The 17,780-nt window shown below is 29.9% G+C and overlaps 8 protein-coding genes across 8 annotated transcripts; 6 read left to right on the plus strand and 2 right to left on the minus strand.

Moving 5' to 3' along the window:
- The first annotated feature begins 692 nt into the window (after positions 1 to 692).
- On the plus strand, positions 693 to 1,150 carry BX663DRAFT_498307 (uncharacterized protein). Its single transcript, XM_051526028.1, has one exon. It carries the CDS (start codon positions 758 to 760, stop codon positions 1,052 to 1,054), a length of 297 nt encoding a protein of 98 aa, XP_051385952.1. The 5' UTR covers positions 693 to 757; the 3' UTR covers positions 1,055 to 1,150.
- A 1,768-nt stretch (positions 1,151 to 2,918) lies between these two features.
- Positions 2,919 to 4,588, minus strand: BX663DRAFT_498313 (uncharacterized protein). Its single transcript, XM_051526029.1, has 5 exons — positions 4,412 to 4,588; positions 4,025 to 4,333; positions 3,815 to 3,946; positions 3,510 to 3,755; positions 2,919 to 3,454 (listed from the first exon to the last, which is right to left on the minus strand). The coding sequence occupies exons 1-5, from the start codon at positions 4,504 to 4,506 to the stop codon at positions 3,202 to 3,204; spliced, it is 1,035 nt and encodes a 344-aa protein (XP_051385953.1). The 5' UTR covers positions 4,507 to 4,588; the 3' UTR covers positions 2,919 to 3,201.
- Positions 4,589 to 6,591: 2,003 nt separating this feature from the next.
- BX663DRAFT_498314 (uncharacterized protein) lies at positions 6,592 to 8,819 on the plus strand. Its single transcript, XM_051526030.1, has 5 exons — positions 6,592 to 6,615; positions 6,646 to 7,053; positions 7,143 to 7,253; positions 7,335 to 7,638; positions 7,731 to 8,819. Exons 1-5 carry the CDS (start codon positions 6,597 to 6,599, stop codon positions 8,731 to 8,733), a joined length of 1,845 nt encoding a protein of 614 aa, XP_051385954.1. The 5' UTR covers positions 6,592 to 6,596; the 3' UTR covers positions 8,734 to 8,819.
- A 40-nt stretch (positions 8,820 to 8,859) lies between these two features.
- Positions 8,860 to 9,958, plus strand: BX663DRAFT_247299 (uncharacterized protein). The gene is made up of 4 exons (XM_051521859.1): positions 8,860 to 9,165; positions 9,254 to 9,325; positions 9,396 to 9,528; positions 9,584 to 9,958. Exons 1-4 carry the CDS (start codon positions 8,948 to 8,950, stop codon positions 9,614 to 9,616), a joined length of 456 nt encoding a protein of 151 aa, XP_051385955.1. The 5' UTR covers positions 8,860 to 8,947; the 3' UTR covers positions 9,617 to 9,958.
- On the plus strand, positions 9,626 to 10,719 carry BX663DRAFT_247324 (uncharacterized protein). Its single transcript, XM_051521860.1, has 5 exons — positions 9,626 to 10,007; positions 10,110 to 10,190; positions 10,245 to 10,303; positions 10,364 to 10,403; positions 10,469 to 10,719. The coding sequence occupies exons 1-5, from the start codon at positions 9,727 to 9,729 to the stop codon at positions 10,554 to 10,556; spliced, it is 549 nt and encodes a 182-aa protein (XP_051385956.1). The 5' UTR covers positions 9,626 to 9,726; the 3' UTR covers positions 10,557 to 10,719.
- BX663DRAFT_247279 (uncharacterized protein) lies at positions 10,087 to 13,232 on the plus strand. The gene is made up of 5 exons (XM_051521858.1): positions 10,087 to 10,190; positions 10,245 to 10,303; positions 10,364 to 10,403; positions 10,469 to 12,585; positions 12,660 to 13,232. The coding sequence occupies exons 4-5, from the start codon at positions 10,582 to 10,584 to the stop codon at positions 13,143 to 13,145; spliced, it is 2,490 nt and encodes an 829-aa protein (XP_051385957.1). The 5' UTR covers positions 10,087 to 10,190; positions 10,245 to 10,303; positions 10,364 to 10,403; positions 10,469 to 10,581; the 3' UTR covers positions 13,146 to 13,232.
- Positions 13,233 to 13,719: 487 nt separating this feature from the next.
- BX663DRAFT_498325 (quinon protein alcohol dehydrogenase-like superfamily) lies at positions 13,720 to 16,302 on the plus strand. Its single transcript, XM_051526031.1, has 5 exons — positions 13,720 to 13,991; positions 14,070 to 14,169; positions 14,243 to 14,892; positions 14,928 to 15,641; positions 15,701 to 16,302. The coding sequence occupies exons 1-5, from the start codon at positions 13,976 to 13,978 to the stop codon at positions 16,252 to 16,254; spliced, it is 2,034 nt and encodes a 677-aa protein (XP_051385958.1). The 5' UTR covers positions 13,720 to 13,975; the 3' UTR covers positions 16,255 to 16,302.
- Positions 16,275 to 17,118, minus strand: BX663DRAFT_498326 (uncharacterized protein). The gene has a single exon (XM_051526032.1). The coding sequence runs from the start codon at positions 17,044 to 17,046 to the stop codon at positions 16,357 to 16,359; it is 690 nt and encodes a 229-aa protein (XP_051385959.1). The 5' UTR covers positions 17,047 to 17,118; the 3' UTR covers positions 16,275 to 16,356.
- Positions 17,119 to 17,780: the final 662 nt, after the last annotated feature.

Genomic DNA, 17,780 nt, shown 5'->3' on the forward strand with positions numbered 1-17,780 from the left:
ATCAAAGCTTATGTATAAAAATAACCTTATAAAACTTGACGAGACTGACATTTCTTTTTTTTTTTGTCTATCTTCTATAGTATGTAATTTATATAAGACTTTATGTTTATTTAGCGTCAATGTATTCTTTATATCAAACATAAGAGTTTCATCTACTTTCATCCGTTAAGGATAAATTTACAGTTAATCCGAAACTCATATTTAATTTTTTTTTTCTGATCTGAAATAAAGGAGATATTAAAAATGTTACTATTTTCTAGAGTAATATTTAATACAGTTGCCACACGTGAGTAGAATATAATATTAGTAAAAAAAAAATAAAATAAAATAAAAATAAAATAAAATAAAGAAAAAAAAAGGAAATAGAATAAACTAATTCACTGGAGACCCTTTATTATTTTATTCCAGAAAATAGCACTGCATGTGTATAATTCAATTATCATGTAATTTAGAATTATATCAGATTTTAATATGAAAGGGTTTTGTTTCATTCATAGTCTAGCGTTATTTGTCTATTCACTTTTTTTTTTTTTTTGCTGGTGAATTTATTCTAAAAACAATTTATGAAACAGATAGTATTTTACACTTACGTAAGGATATATTCACCTTATATGAATCTATTTCAGTGAATCCAATAAGCAATGTCGCAGCGAATTAAAATTGATGTCGCTGGAAAATCGGATTTAAAGTCTCGGGCCTATCAGGATTAATTTCGCGTGTTCAGAAATGGAACTCGTATTTTTTTTTTTTAGAAATCATGTCGCAAGGGGTTTTCTTGGCACTTGAAAAAAATACAAATCGCGCAGGCTACTGCTTTTATTCAGGTGTTTTCTTTTCGTTTCCCCCTTTTTTTTTCTTTCAATATTTACAAATTAACATGAGCACACTATTTTTATATGAAGATGGGTATGGAAATGGTGTTGATGAGAATGGTGGTCCTGAACTCATGGACTACATCGTTGATCAGAATGAATTTATAGTTGAGACGATGACCGCCCATTCTGAATACTTGAAATATGCGGCTTGTTATGATTGTAGTCGTCTTTACAACTAAGTGAATAGAAATAAACCACCCTTTAATTAATAATAAAGAGGCTATTCAAATAAAACTAGTTTATTGTGTCTTATAGCATAATATATTCATTCTACATTCAGTTTTAATAACAGTCATTGCTAAAAAAAAAAATAATGATATTCACTGTATTATGTAATAATTAGAATTCAATAGGATTATGACTGTTATATTCAATTACATAATCACTTACATAAGTCATACATATTATATATTCATCTATCATGTTGAACATCGTAAGATATAATAAAATAGAGATAAGAAGTAAAAATAATACAAGAACGGACAAAGGAAGTATGCTGAGATTTGTTAATAAGTTTTTATTAAGGTAAAGATGACTTCAGAAATATAAATTCAATTCAATTCAATTATACCAAAATAAGGGTTAATAATGTAAGAGTATTTATATATTTTGTGGATAAAATAATAACTTATATCTGATGACGTAATCATAGAAGAGAATAGCTGTTTATTTAAGAATCATCATGTCTTTTGTTTGTATATGTATTTATTGTTTATAACTAGGATGTGTACTCTAAGTGAAATCAGTTATTACGCGTACTTGCATTATTCTTGATTTACTCCAGTTTAACCTGATATAAATTTATATTCAGCAGAACAAGATAAATTTTTAGATGCAGGACTTTTTGTTAATCATTTTTCTACACAAGAGTAAATATATTTAATATGCCTATAGACAGAATTATTATAAAAGTGCACTATCTATTCTATTACGACTATTTATCTTATTGAATTAAGTTACAAATCTTACAGCCATGACAATACATACAGACAAAAAAAAGATGTTAATATTTGTTGAATCCTTTTATTTTATTTTATTTTTCATTTATTTCTTGATCTCATAAGTCAAAGTAAAATACATTCAGAGTCTTACTTGAAAAAAAAAAAAGCAGGGTTATTCTCCTTTAAGAGATAACTTAATTTGCTATAACAAACTTATCTTTCTTTATAGAGAGAAGTCTGTCAAAACACTTGACCATTCACTTTTATAGTGTCCAATTTTGTTACAAATGATGATTCTATTCAATTTGATTTGGAGGAGACATTAGAATTAAAAAAAATCAGTTTATCGTTTGTAGAATGAGCACAATGTGAATCTGCCGTAAGTTTGGTGTTTTCCTTTTAGAGAGTGAATCCGATAACATCCGAACAAAACTTTGTACGAATGTACATTTATGGTAATCATGACTAAAATATAAAATGTGGAGAAAAAGGAGGGTTTTTTTTTTTTACCTTAAGGGCCCACTCATCTATTATGTTTATATATGAAAAAACAGATTTCATTACTAGATAATGAATCATATAAATCAGGATTTAATGATAAGTAACATAAGAGACAGAGACAGAGACAGAGTGTGTGTATGTAAAATAGTACCGAGTCCTTTTCATGTTCTTCAAATAAATAATATTTTCCTGAAACAATTTAGGGAGGGCCTCGATCCCTATTGTATACAATATAAATACTTTTTTTTTTCTTGCTACACTCTATTAAATAGGAAATAAATATTATTATCATTTATCAAATCTAAAAGTTTGTTTCTGTGTCACTACAAGTATGTATTCAAATTAAGGACATCTAGTCAGTCTTTAGTATAGTTTCCATAAATATGTACTTTTTTTTTTTTTTTTTTTTTTTTTTTATAAATTTTTATTCAATAAATAAATATATATATATATATATAAAAAAGAAAAAAGCAAAGAAACAACAAAATGAAATGGCATAAATACAAAGGTATATTATTGTGCACTTTTATGTGCACAATATTTTTTAAACAATTATAATAAATATAATTAAAAAAATAACAAAAAGTGTGTAAAAACACACTTTTTTTTTTACCCCTTTTCCACATGCTGATTATATTCAAGCATGGGAATTGGGGTAACCACTACGTCTTCTAACCTTTTGTGTTCTCACACGTCTAAAATAAAAACAAATATAGATGCACGAATAAATACACATGTATACATATAAAGAAGCTATTATTGCGTTACTTACGATGAAGAGGCGTGTTCCTCTACTGAGAACTCTTCACCATCAGATTCAGACAAAGAAGAGAATAATCTAAATGAATATATTAATAATTATATTTAAATAATATGTATCACTTCTAATGAGTATACCTCTTCTTGCCATTATTTTCATCAATAACAACGCTGTCATCGCTGTCGCTACTGCTGTTGATGGTGGTGGTGGTGGTATTGGTACTGGTTCTGGTATCATCATTAGCCTTACGGCCAAAGTAGTTTCGACAGTAAGCATTTAAACGAGAATAAATGCCATTACTAGAAGAAGAAGAAGAAGACAAGGAAGAAGAAGAGGAATTGTGATGGGCATTATTACTGGAATGGGCAGTACTGCTACTATTGATATAATTAATATGTGTGACATTATTTATGTGTAATAGATGTCATTTACCTTTCTTGGAGACTTCCTTGTGTCTGTGGCTGAACATTTTCTTGAACAATGACTTCATTGTCATTTTGTGTACTATTTTGGCTTGTTATCTGTACATTATCTTCTTCATCAGTATCATCTAATATGATAACACCTGCATTACGTTTGGGCTTTGTTCTTTGATTTCTTGCTTTTTCAAGCTCTTTCTTTAAACGAATATTATCTCTTTCAATAAAATGCATTCGTCTCGTAGTTTCATCGTGTTTTCTAAATAATTTTAATAAATAAAAATGTATACATGTATAAATAAATAAAAGACATATTACTTAATAGCCAGTTTAAATCTGATTTGCAAAGCTGCAGTAGCAATGATTAATTCTTTATTAGGTAAAGAATTAAGGCTTCTTAAATAAGCTTGTGAGGTAGGACTAGACATTTCATCATCCATATCGGCCACTCTAATTTAAAAAAAAAAAAAAAGATTAGCTTCTATAATGTATGAATAGAAATATGTACAACTTATATTTATTACATACTTTCTTAATTGCTTGAGATATCTCATCGCTCTTGTTACATTTCTCAAATCCTCACTTAAAATATTTATTCTATGACGATTTTCAGTAAGTTTATTCAATAATGTATTGCGCTCTGCTAATAAAATTTCATTTTGCTTTTTAAGCGTTGCGTTTTCAGCAACCATTTGTTGAGCTCTTACAGATGTGTTAGAGGTCTCTTCTCCATTAGAATCAACACTTGAAAAGAAAATGGGTGCTATAATTCTATCAGGTGTAACTGTCTTTTTACAGATAGGGCAAGTAAATGAACAATTCATCCATTCAGAAAGGCTACAACATCAAATAATAATAACAACATATAGATTTGAGTATAATCTGATCTTATAAATGTATATTTTTTAAATGTACCAATTTTTATGAAAAACATGTCCACAAAGTGTAGCAGCTATACAACTTTCGTCGTTGATCAAAGATCCGTAGCAAATGATGCAGCTAATAGTCATAATGAAGAGCAATAATAATAATAAAAAAATATGTTTTAAAGTGAAGAAGGTATGACTATTTTTTTTTTTTATTTCTTTTTTTATATTCATTTAGACATTAAGGAGTCCAATAATTTATGAGTCCGATCAATATTTCATTAAAAAAGAAAACCCTTTTTCAATTGGATGGCCCTTATCTAACTATAAAATCTTGCTATCAAGTATTATTATTATTATTTTGCGTAACAGGATCTCTAATTTGTACGCTTATATGATGCACTATATCGTATAATAGTACACATACTAAATTTATACATTGCTTTACTATTACTCCTCTGGATTCTAAAAAAAAAAAATAAGCAATATGAGCCCAGAATTGGTACCACTAACAACCAAACATGAATGATGAGTCTTCTATCAATAAAGTTTACAAACTAGAAAGTACAAGGTTAATAAATCTTAAAAAAATATAGGATGCTTTTTCAAAGGGGGGATTCTAGAGTCTTATTGAGATAGTTTCAATTGCTGTGGCTAAAAAAGACGAAAGACCCTTTGTCAGCACAGACTAAAATCCATCTCATATTAACCTTGTTTTATTCTCTTTCTCAGATACATAAACTGTTTGTTCTCGTAATTAAATAAGGCACGTCAGTAAGAAAAGCAGAACTATGTGTTGATATATTTTTATCTCAAGGACAGTGTAGCATTACATGGACTGTATTACGATGATGAATAGAAGCAATCTACTGGAACTTAAACAGTAATGAAAGTTAAATACATGAAGAAGTTTGAGAGTCAAAACAAAGATTTCTTGTGTACTCCAATTTATATGATAGCCATAGTTCTTTAAGAGACGAATGTTATATTACTGAATGCTTTTCCTGAAATCATATTGAGTAGCCTTTCAGTTCTATATTACCATTTTGTTATATGTATCCCTGACGTTAAAGAAGTTAGAAAAAAAAAATAAGTGAGATAAGGATGGCCTAATCAACAATTAAATGAATGTGAAGAAAATGGTGAGACTAGCAATTGTGTTTTCATAGGCAAGAAAATATTATATTAGAAAGCATTTTTATCTTTTTTTTAACTAGAACTTATATTTAACTTTGATTTATTGTATATTACTATGGTGTTCAAATGTTAGAGATAATTTTTATAATTAAAGATGAACATATCTCTTAATACATACATTAGTTCTAGTGACTTACTCCAGCCTTTTTTTTTTCTTTTTTTTTTAATACAAAAAATTACAAACTGGATAGTACAAGTACGTGTTTTACTAATATACGTTTATAGTCTATTTCTGGAATTACTTTATTTTTTGAATTATTACCTTTTACTCGTACCTAGCAACGATTCTAAAAGTACGGATCAGCTTGTCAATGTGAGCTGATAGGTGTCATAGAGATGAGTTTAGGTAAATTATCAACCATGCTAGGGGACTAATTAGGTAAATAGATGGATACTCACGTATTTACGGCTTAAAGAGTATTCATAAAGATAGAAATATCTATCAGTTATGATTGTGCATATCATCTGAAAGTATCATATGGGCTTAAAATTAATTACAGTACTACCTTGATTTGCAAGTTATATAGCTATTGTTTTGAAAGAATAAGCGGCTTAATTACTGTATATTTGTGGTCAGTAGCCTTATAAAAATCACTTTGACATTTACCTTCTATACCATATTCATATTACAGTCAGTCTTTTAGTATGACTAAAGAAAACAAAAATATATATATATATATTTGATCTGAGTATACGACTGTAAACAGCAAAAAGACACAAACTAAATTTATCATCGAGTTTAAGTTTGTTTAATTTATACAAGCATATACCAAAATAATTTGATTTAACGTACTAATGTCTTGGCGTTATATGTTTGTTTTGTTTGTACTTGAGGTGCCTCATTAAAATAAAAATATCTGTATTCACGTTGTATTAAACAGCTTTCTCTTTTCTTTTTCTTTTAAAGAATGAAATAAAATTATTAGCCGTGACTGCTAATTTATCAGATGTATTGAATGACAGCCCTATTTTCTGTACAGATAATGTGCTGACAATAGAATTTTTTTTTTTTTTCTTATTGATTGATTGATCATCAAATGTCAAGTAAAAATGATAGTAAACTTAGAGGAGAAAGGGTGGTTAAAGGAGGAAAAAACGACACAATTGGTCAAAAAAATACTCTAAGTAATTTATTGAATCGAGCCATCAAATTTAGAAAATCCCGTTATGTAGATCATAAGTTGGAAGCTTTTAAAAGAAAATTTGCTCCAGTTAATGGTGTTTCGGGAGTAGTGCATGCAACTTCAGCTTATGATAATGCAGGAACTGCGGTTAATAATATAGTGGATATGATTGATGCTAATGGTTTTGAACGTCCTTCGAAAATATTGTTTTCTAAAGATAAGCTCAATTCAAACTGGAATGAGATTCATCCTATTGGATCAGGACTTAAAGATCTTGGACATCTTTCATCTCTTAATGCCATTTTACAAGTATTTACTTATACTCCAGCTTTAGCAAACTACATGTTGAGTAGAATACATGGATCAAACTGTAAATTGATTAACATAAAAATAAGATTATTGTAGGTTTTAATCTTTTCTCTCTCTCTTTTTTTTTATATCAAATATACACACATATAGGTACGATCCAAGAGTATTGTTTTGTTTGTGCCATAGAAGAACATATAAGAACAGCATTAAAGGGATCACAATATGCTCTTCAGCCTCGTCTATTTGTAGGAAAATTGAAAAGTACAGTGCAAATTTTTTTTTCTTTAAAAAAAAAATATGTGGTAAACATGATATTAATTACGATATAATATATTTACTTAGAAATGGAAAAGGGAGACACTAAGGATGCTTTTGATATTTGGAACTATTTTATAAATCAAACACAATCATTCTTGCTATCTGAAAAAGGTTCTAAAGATAAACGAGTCCAGGAAACAACCGCTTTATACCAAATATTTGGAGGCTATCTTCAGAAAAGATTAGAATGTCAAGCTTGCAATAATCCATATAATGAATATGAATCTTTTCTTGACCTAAGTTTAAATTTAACTCAATGCAGTTCTGTTGAGAAATGTTTAACAAAATACTTTAAAGAAAGTATATCAATCCCAAGCCAATGTCCAAGGTAAAAAAGAGCAAGAGGTTAAAAATATGCTTTTTTGTATATTATATGGATACTCATTTCCCTTTCTTTTATCTTACTTGATTACATAATAGTTGCCAACATGAAGGAACATTTACAGGCAAACAGTCTATCTATAAATCACCTATGGTTCTTGTTCTTCAATTACAACGATTTAATAGAGATGGAGATCAAACTAAGATTAATAAATTTATTCAATTTGAGGAAACAATGAACATTAAACGAACTATATGCGAGACAGAAAAGGATCATGTCAATAAAGTTTATCATTTATATGCTGCAATCGTTCATACAGGTCAGACAATTCATGATGGTCGTTATATAGCTTATGTTAAGAGTTCAAATGGGATTTGGTATTGTATGGACAATGAAAATGTGCAAGTTGTAAGTGTGAAAAAACTCTTGGAAGAAAAGCCCTACATGCTATTTTATAATTCACCTGTACCAAAGACTGCTCAGCATGAAAAAAAGATACCTATGAAAAATGAAACTTCTGTGCCTGAATTGATCAATAAAAATGAAAATCATATAATGAAACAAGAAGAAGCAAATAAAGCTGAAGAAGCGACTAAAGTTGAAGAAGAAGTAGGAGATGAAGTCACTGTATTACCATCAAGTTTAGATAGTGAGGATGATGAGGAAGAAAAGAGATTAGAACAAGAAAAGCTGCATAAAGCGATGGAAGAAGCATCAAAAAAGGATAAAATCGAAAATACTGCAGCTATTGTAGTTGAACATCATGAAAATATGAAATCGAAACGAGAAAAACTTGGCGCACTTATAGAAAAAGAAAGTTTAGAAAGTAAAAGCTCAGAGGTCAAGAATGTTCTGTTAGCTAAAACACCGAATAACCAATTCCAAGATGAAATAAGCACTTGGGATGAAGAAGTCGGAGATGCGATTGAGAAACGAAATCAAATTCTTAAACAGATCAAGCCAAAGAGGAAGAGAGTTGATACGTATGATCTCGAATATGATCGAGGTAAAGTCAAGAAGGTCAAGAAGAAGCAAAATGATAAATTTAACAAGCCAAATATGTTCCAAATCGTTGCTGATATAAAAAATACGAAAAAGTAATAAATCTGACGTCTATTTGTACATAAAACCTTGTGTGACGACGTATCCTATTGAACAAATAATAAAATAGTTAGGGAGAAAAGAAGCCTTTCTTTTTTTTCTTTTTCTTTTTCTTTTCTTTTCTTTTTTTTTTTTGCCTTTGTTCATTTAAAACTGTATTTTGTTTTATTTTACTTTATTTTATTTTTAAATCATCCATGACAGAAAAGCAAAAATGGTGTTTATTAACAGTAAAGCAGTATTGATTAGACATTGTGTACAAATCTTGGACACAATCTATTCAAGGAGCGATTGCGTAGATTATATAACCGCAATCTATACTATTGAAAAGAATTTGTTTAATGATGCATATACATGTTTTGAATCTTTTAAAAACGATCTATTAAAAATTTCTGAACTTTCTTGTATAAATTGGGCTGATATATCAATAAAGTAGGTTATGCTTATAAAATGATATTTGGATATATACTAATATCACTATTTTTTTTTTTTTTTTTTTTTTTTTTGCTGTTGATTTTAGTATAAAAAAGAAAGTGATTGAAGAATATTGCAATTTGCCAATGTATTTATCTATTCAGGTCAGAAAAAACAGGTATATTGAAAAATAAAAGGAGAATACAATAAGATGAGTTTGCCATAATTATGCAATTTTAAAAATTTAGCTCATTGTACTTTGTAAACATTAAAAAGTTTAAAGAATTGCATCTACCACTAGTGGAGAGAATAAATGGAATGGAGAACACCATACCTATTCATCGACTTTATATTGCAAAAAATAAAGAATTCCTAATAAATGTAGAAAATAATGTAAACTCAATACTTTCTATATTTTTTGACGTCAAAATTCAAGTACTTCATAGTGACCCAGAATTTTGTAATGTAGCAGCTCATGCTGTTGTCGTACATCCCTTGGGTGAGTTTTATGATTCAAAACATGCTGGACTAGAAGGATTTATAAAAGTGAAAGTTATTACGGTTACCAAAATAAATTCTATGCTAAGTACAAAATTAACAAAGGAGTTATTTCATGATGGACGTTCAGAAGTAGTACGGAAGATCGAGACAAAACCAATAGCTTTAAACTTGGAAGAGGCTAGAGAAAATGAAATGAAGCGACAGTTTATATATACAATTGCCTCCTCTCGTGATGATATCATAAAGAGTTACAATGATACAACAGACAATATTGCGTACCTGAAAAATAAAAAACTCCCATTCTTTAAAGATTATACCCAGCAAAGAAATAATTCATTAAATATTGAATCTATAAAAAGGTATATACATATACATATATAAATATAAGCTTGACTATACAACTATTCTAAACCAACTAATTATCATATGTTCCTATTTCTTTTTTTCTATTGGAAATTTAGCAAATGTAAAATGGATCCTACATCATCGACTAACGATGCTAAAGCGCCTAATTTATATCAATCAGCGTCAAAAATGTTAAGGTACGGTGTACATACTTTTTTTTTATTTTATTTGCTTATATTGTATTATATTAGATTATTAACAAGTCAAGAGAAGCCTTCAGTTGCAAGTTATTGGGAAAAACTAAAAGAATGTAGGACTGTTTTTTATGGTTATTAAAACATGTATATTTATTTGCTCTTTTTTTTTTTAGTTTGTATAGAAAAAGACGCTAGTATTGTTCTTAAAAACAAGTATTCAGATATCATAACTAACACAGTGGATGCAGGTGGATATTTTAAACATGTATATTTTATAGAAAATCGAACAGTTGTACAAATTTTCCAAAGATCGACAACTTCTCAAAGAGTAACCGAAATTGCTTGTCTGTTAAAATTACGAGATGAAGAACATATTGGCCGGATAAAGGAGATGATTCATGATGATTATGGCATTGAAGTAATTGGACTTACTATGGAGAAATATGATATGACATTACGACAATATATTAGCAAAAACTCAAAACCTCGTCTTACCGTATTTCAGCGTATGGATATCATTATTCAGATGTTGAAGTCAATTCGGTCGGCTCATGGAATGGGCATAGCACATCGTGATTTATCTACAGTCAATTTTATGGTTAACACACAATCTGAAGAAAATAAGTTTTTGCCTGATGGCTCTATTGGCGTTGAACTCTTCTTAATAGACTTTGGTAAAGCTATATTTTTCTTCCAGGATGATGCTGAAAAATGGTGGGTTAATACCAATGAACAGAATATTTATAAGGATGAGATGAAACCTAAAACAAAGGAAGAACTAGTTATATGGTGTAAGAACTTACCTTACATCATGGCAAGACCCGACCATGGTTATAGGTTCTATCGTTCTATTCAAACCTTACCGCGTACTCAGAAAGACCATAGGATTCTCCCTTATCTTATTCACCCTGCTGCTGAAGATATATATTCATTAGGTACATTAGTATGGAAGATATTCTCTGGTATGGAACCTTGGCCAGGAGTTTTTGATACAGATTTAAAAAAGCTTCGAGAAACAGTTTGCGAAGATTATATAATTGATAATTTACTTGAACGAGAAATGCCAGGTCCAATAAGTAAAAAGTTTCTACAAAAGTTTTTACGTGTCAGACCTGAAGATCGTCGATCTGCTGCAGAAATATTGACATGGTTAGAGCAACCAGATGTAAATATAGCTCTGTTAGATGAATGGAATATGCAGGAAAATAGGTCGCTAACAAAATCGCGTATCGAAAGTGTTATCTATTTAAGGTCACCTACATCAACAGTTTCTACAGCTACAATACCTGCTGCAGAATTATCATCACGTGAAAATCATAAATCAATGACATCATCATCAAAGATGCCTACCGCACCATCAAGCAGAAAGCGAGCTGGTATTGAATGGGAGAAAGAAGCAGACGTACCCATAGTCAAAAGGCGAAAAACAAGGGGTAGATCAAAAAGATGCAAGACGAGCCAACAAGTAGATGATAAGCCACAACCTAAAAAACGTGGTAGACCAAAGGGATCTCGAAATAAAATCCAGCATGTGAGGTTTAGTCCTAATAGAAAATATTCTAAAAGACATATACAAGATGAATTACTGAAATCTATTAATCTTGATAATCATGAAAATATATCCAATGAAGAAACAAAAGATGTTATAGAAGAACGGACCATAAATTTAGATAATGATTTTGCAAACAATGACTCTGCTAATGATACTGTTACATTCTCTGAAAAGGAGAAAGAGACTATACAAGAGACATCTATAGATCTAGAGACTAATATCATTCACTCGGATGATCATGAACATAAGGTTATTAAGTCAAACGAAATATCTAAAACAATTGAAGCCAACTTAGAAACTTCAAAAGAAATAGAAGTTATTTCAAACATAAATATGGCAGACCAAACGCTTTTAAATTCTATAGATCCCGACCGTACTGTTACGGAAGGGTTTACAGAAACTATGGATAAACAAGATATTACATCAGAGATAAGCCCATCATCTCCCAAGCCTTCTACATATATTAACCATAAATCAGCATCTTTATCAGAACAAAAGACTGCCGATTTGCTTGTAGAAACAACACTTCCTGACAGTCATAAATCTGCTAAAATAACTGTAGATGAGGGATTAAGCAAAATAACGGAAAAGTCTTTGGAAAACCAATGTATTGACTCAGAGTTGAATACACCAGTTCCCGAATTAATTGCTCCTGTTAATACTAACCAAACAGCTACTGAAAAGGAACAAGCATCTTTGAATGACCAAGATAACAATATACCTAAAAAAAAGAGGCGTTTAAATAAATTAAAAGATAAAGTGGATGAATTAAGTAACAAGATCGAAACAATATGTACGGAGTCTGATAAGACGAATAATGGAGCTGTCAAGAAGGCTCGTAAGGTAAATATATCACTAATCAGTCTGAATAACTATAATAAAACAAAAACAACAGTACTAAAAGAATAACTATTAAGGCTAGAAAATCAAATACCTTAGCAAAATCAACAATAAGCTCAGATACATCAAAGAATATACGAAATTTAGACGGCCCTACTATTATTCGAATACCTAATTTCAACTTGCTTGCATCCCGTAATACTGAAATTCAAATACAAGATATAAATGATCAATATACAGCTCATCAAACACAAGATATAAATGACCAAGCCACAGCCCATCAATCACAAAAAACGATCATTCAATTAGGGGATACTGTAGACACATCTAGTGATTCTCAGGTAGCTCAATCTGATGATAACTCTATGAATACCACAATCCTGCCTGACAAGTCAATAGTTGAAAATGAGGATACAGTAGTTCATAGTCAAAATACTGAAATGACTAAATATCAGTCCGTTCAAACTCAAGGTACTATAGATCAAACATTATATTATAATACTTTCAATACTGATCGTCCAAAACCAAAAAGAGGCAGACCACGTAAAAATCCTGTAAAATAAATACAATTTCATGTATTTATAATTATCACTTGCACAGATTTGTATATAAAAATAAATTTAATTGGTTGTTTTTTTCCTAAAAAAAAAAAAAAAAAAAAAAAAAAAAAAAAAAAAAAAAAAAAACTAAATATCCGCAGTTTTGAATTAAGATTGTGGACATCTTTCTTTATTTTGTCAAGATCTTTTATAGATAATTTATAAGAATAAGTTTGTTTATTCTATTTACAAAACATCTATAAAAAGTCAATCAAATCTTCCTTTTTTTTCATTAGAAAAAAACAGTTTTTCATTTGTAATAATAGAAAAAAGGAATATATTTGCGTATATCGTTTTCATTAATCGCTAATCATAGATCTATTCCTTTTTTATTAAAAAAACTCTCTCTCTCTCTTTTTTTTTATTCTTAAACAAACTTCTTCTTCCCCACAAATTCATGTCTTTCGATCGAAACAGCTATACTGATAATAATACATACGAAAATATAGAAAAAGAAATTATAGATCAAGATATTATTAATCGTTCAACTACTGTTCATCATGACTTGTCTCAATTTAAAAAAGGAAAGAAGAAATTGCGTCTACCTGAAGTCGATCCAAAGTAAATCGAGATAAAATAATATATATAAAATATATTTATTAAAACTATTTTTTTCTTCACAAAAAAATATCTATGCTTACTTATACAAATATGTATACATATATATATTTCATAGTGCACCATGTTATATTCACCAACTCTCGGTAGAATTAGTTACACACATCTTTGCAAGATTAGATCCTGTCAGCCTAGCTACTGTAGCTAAAGTATGTACTTACTGGCGGCATATTATTATGGATGATAGCTGCTGTAAGTGTATATATATATATATGTATATATATACATATTAATATGTTTATACTTTGAAATTTATTATATTTTATATAGGGAGAGATGCCTTTGTATCTTATTTCGGTCGCTTACCATTCAAGAGATTGTCGGTTGAAAGTTGGAAGACTGAATATATTCTTAGAAATCATTTGATAAGGTAAAGTTACGATTATGGATAGTAGAAAAAAAAAAGAAAAGTGATGAAGCTAAATAGATATCTTCATATATAGAAAATGGACAAAAGGTCGTGGTACAGTTATGTCCTTTAATCCAAAAATTGGTTCACTGGAATCTATGCAAGTTGATTTTGAAGATTCATCCATGTTAGTCGTAAGCACAGAACATGGTGTTGCTGCTAAATGTAATCCAATGACAGGAAAAGTTGCGCAACGCCATCTATTATATAGTACGAATGAAAATATACGTCTTCAACTATCTGCTGTTACAATGGATAAAGATCGTATTTTATGGGGATTCCCAACTGGTTATATTACTCTTTCAACACGTACAAAATCCACAAGCCGTCTAAAAGCTTTTTCAGATTTCCATCAGGGTTCTGTTTGCATCTTAGTCTTGCCTCAGCATACACAGGATATCGTTTTAAGTGGTGCTGATGATGGTTCAGTTAAGATTTGGGATACAGTGACAGCATCTTGTGCTTGGACTCTATATCCTACTTCTGCTTCTGCTCGAGAACCTACTTGTTTGAAAGTTACGTCTGATCATCGTCTCTTTATAGGTTATGATGATGGTTCATTGGTTATCTGGAATGTTAACTTGAATCACATTGCACAATTGAATCGAAATCGTAATCAAGAAGATTTTTCTGAAAAGAGAGATGCCTTTCAAAGACATTTAGATGAGAGGAAAATTGAAGTGAGTGCCCCCCTTCATTAAATACGCTTCGCACAAAAGTCAAATCCTTAGCTTATGATATAGAAACGAATATGGTTATTGTGGCTTATCAAAATAGAACAGATGTTTATAAATACTCTGTAAATTCTGGAAATTGTGTTGGTATATTTGGATATGGGCATACGACAGGCACATCAATTACATCGATGAAATGGGATACATCTCCTATTTCTACTACACTGTCTTTAGAGTCAGCCTTGAAACCACATACAACTATTGGAAAAAAGAAAAGTGGTAGTATTATTCATCTGTCCTCTTCCTCTTCTCCTGGAACTTCCAATAATAGTCCTACTACTTTGTCGGGACAAATAACACCTTTGACTGCTAATGTCAAAACTACTCGTCTACTTGTTACTGGTGATGATTTGGGTATAATCTGTTTATGGAATGGTGATGAAGTGAGTAAAGAAGAAGGTCATAAAATAAAGCCTATTCGTGTATTATCTGGTCATGAAGTTGCCATTAGTTCTATCTATATTGATGCTTGTAAGCTAGTGACAGGCAGTGACGATGGCTGGATTCGTATTTGGGATCCTTTGACAGGTGTTAATATCAATACACTTGGTAATAAAATACCAAAACATGCCCCTATTGATCGTACAGATGTGAATGTAATGCGTGTTAAAAATATCTGGTGTAATGATTATCAAGGTGTGGCTACAATAGGACATCAAGTTAAAACTTGGGATTTTTCTCCTGGAAAGCAATTTTTAAGTAAGTATATACAATGTAATTTATTTTATTTTTTAATTTATTATTATTATTATTATTAGGTCGACGTGCATTAAAACAGAAAGGACGACCTTACAATACAGTACTGCGTGATAGATTCCGTTACGAAATTGATCGTGAGGTAAAGGAGTCTATAGAAAAGTTGGAATTAGAAAAGCGAGAACGTGAACGTGAAGAACGAATAATTCATAAATTATCGTTGGGTGGATTAACAGATGAGGAGATGCTGCACTATGCTTTAATGTTATCTCAACAAGAGAATACAGAAGCTAAACCTTCTCGGACAGAAACAACACAATTACATAGTAGTGATTATATAGATGATGAAGATGAAGAATTAATGAAGGCTGTTATTGCTAGTCTGGAATTTGAAAATCACACCTTTATTGATCCAGATACACTAGATAATAGTAGTAGTAGTAGTAGTAATAATAATAGTCTTAGTGCTAGTAGCAGTAGTAGCCATGTAAATACTTTAGATCATTTTCGGTCAACTGCCACCGAAGTATCATCTCCAGGAAATCAAGATAATGAAGAAGAAGAAATAGACGAAGAATTACGTTACATACTTGAACTAAGTAAAACTATAAAATAATAAACTAATGTTCCCATAAAATAAGACTTTATTATTAAGCTTGTTATATATATAATATGGCTATGTATTTTGATGACTATAAGGATAGTTTGTACATATCATTTAAAAGGGTCTTGATATATTATGTTTTCTATTATTATAATAGTTATTATTTAAAAGTTGATTCATATAGAGTCTTTGTTCATGACGGGAATATGGATCATATTGATGATTTATTTTAGAATAAGGTTGCGAGAAAGAATACGGTTGATGATGACTATATTGTGACAAGTAGTTACTGTTCCCATAAGAATGATCTTTTCCGGAGATTAAATTATCTAAAACTCTTGTGGTTCCTATAGCCAACATATCCACAAAAGGATTATATGCACCACCACTACTAACAAGAAGAGGAAGAGCATGATTTATCCTATTTATAAAAGGCTGTTGTTGCTGTTGAAGAAGGGATGCAGCAGAATGCCTTCTTTTTTGCTGACGATTATGATAATTTGCTTCTTCTTGAAATGGTTGTCTATTATTATGTTGAACAGAAGAACGTTTTCTATCCAATATTGCATTATTCTGTTGATGGTGACTGTAAAAGGATCGTTGACGAGAATCCCTTTTTTTATTATAAAAGGGTTGATGTTGATTTACTATAAAACCTGTCAACAGCCAATTCGGCATACTATGATGATGATTCATATACGCCGCTGTTTCATCCTGTCGCTGCTGCTTCCAGTTATTATCATAATCATAAGGGATGCCTCTGTTGGCTTTCTCAGAAAAATAGTGCCAAATGTTATTAAACATAATATTACACACTTGAAAAATAAAATAAAATAAAAAAGAGAGAAAATAGTAAAATGATAAGTATGATATCACCTATTCTCTTTTAAACATGTTAGATAATAGTTAAAAAGCATAATTATGTAACACCATCAGTTGTCCTATAACTCTTATACTACTGTGGCAAAGTATCTTTTGCATTGCCACAATAAGTAAGTCTAAGAACAAAATAGGATAGAAATATCACAATCATCATGTTAAATAAGCTTCTTAATTCAAATGCCGTTTCCCCTTTGCTTTTTTTTTTTTTTTTTTTTTTTTTTTTTTTTTTTTTTTTTTTCAAGTAAAATAAAATAAAAAAAAAAAAGCGAGTAAAATAATATTGAGATACTATTTATTCAAGGAATACCATTATAGATTCTTTTCATTATTTATTTGACAACGTTAATTATCAACAATAGCTTAGGATTAGCCTTATACAATTAAGTTCTAGTGCAAAACTGGAAGGATATAAATACATTTACAGCTTGACTTTATTAGCAGTTTGAATAAATGAGTCGTCAACAATACGATAAGTATACCTTTTAGCATTCTTTACTAAAGTTTATATATAATAAAGTCTGTCGTATTGGCTACAACTGATATATAAAGATTAAAAACTAGTAATGAAGAAGTGTGTTTATATTGTTTTCTTTTCACTTAAAAGACCCAAACTTGTTTCTTATTTTATCATTTCTTGTAATTAACTCCATTAAAAT

This window comes from Cokeromyces recurvatus, assembly GCF_025118155.1.
Source record: "Cokeromyces recurvatus strain NRRL 2243 chromosome Unknown BX663scaffold_4, whole genome shotgun sequence".
NCBI classification, from domain to species: domain Eukaryota; kingdom Fungi; phylum Mucoromycota; class Mucoromycetes; order Mucorales; family Mucoraceae; genus Cokeromyces; species Cokeromyces recurvatus.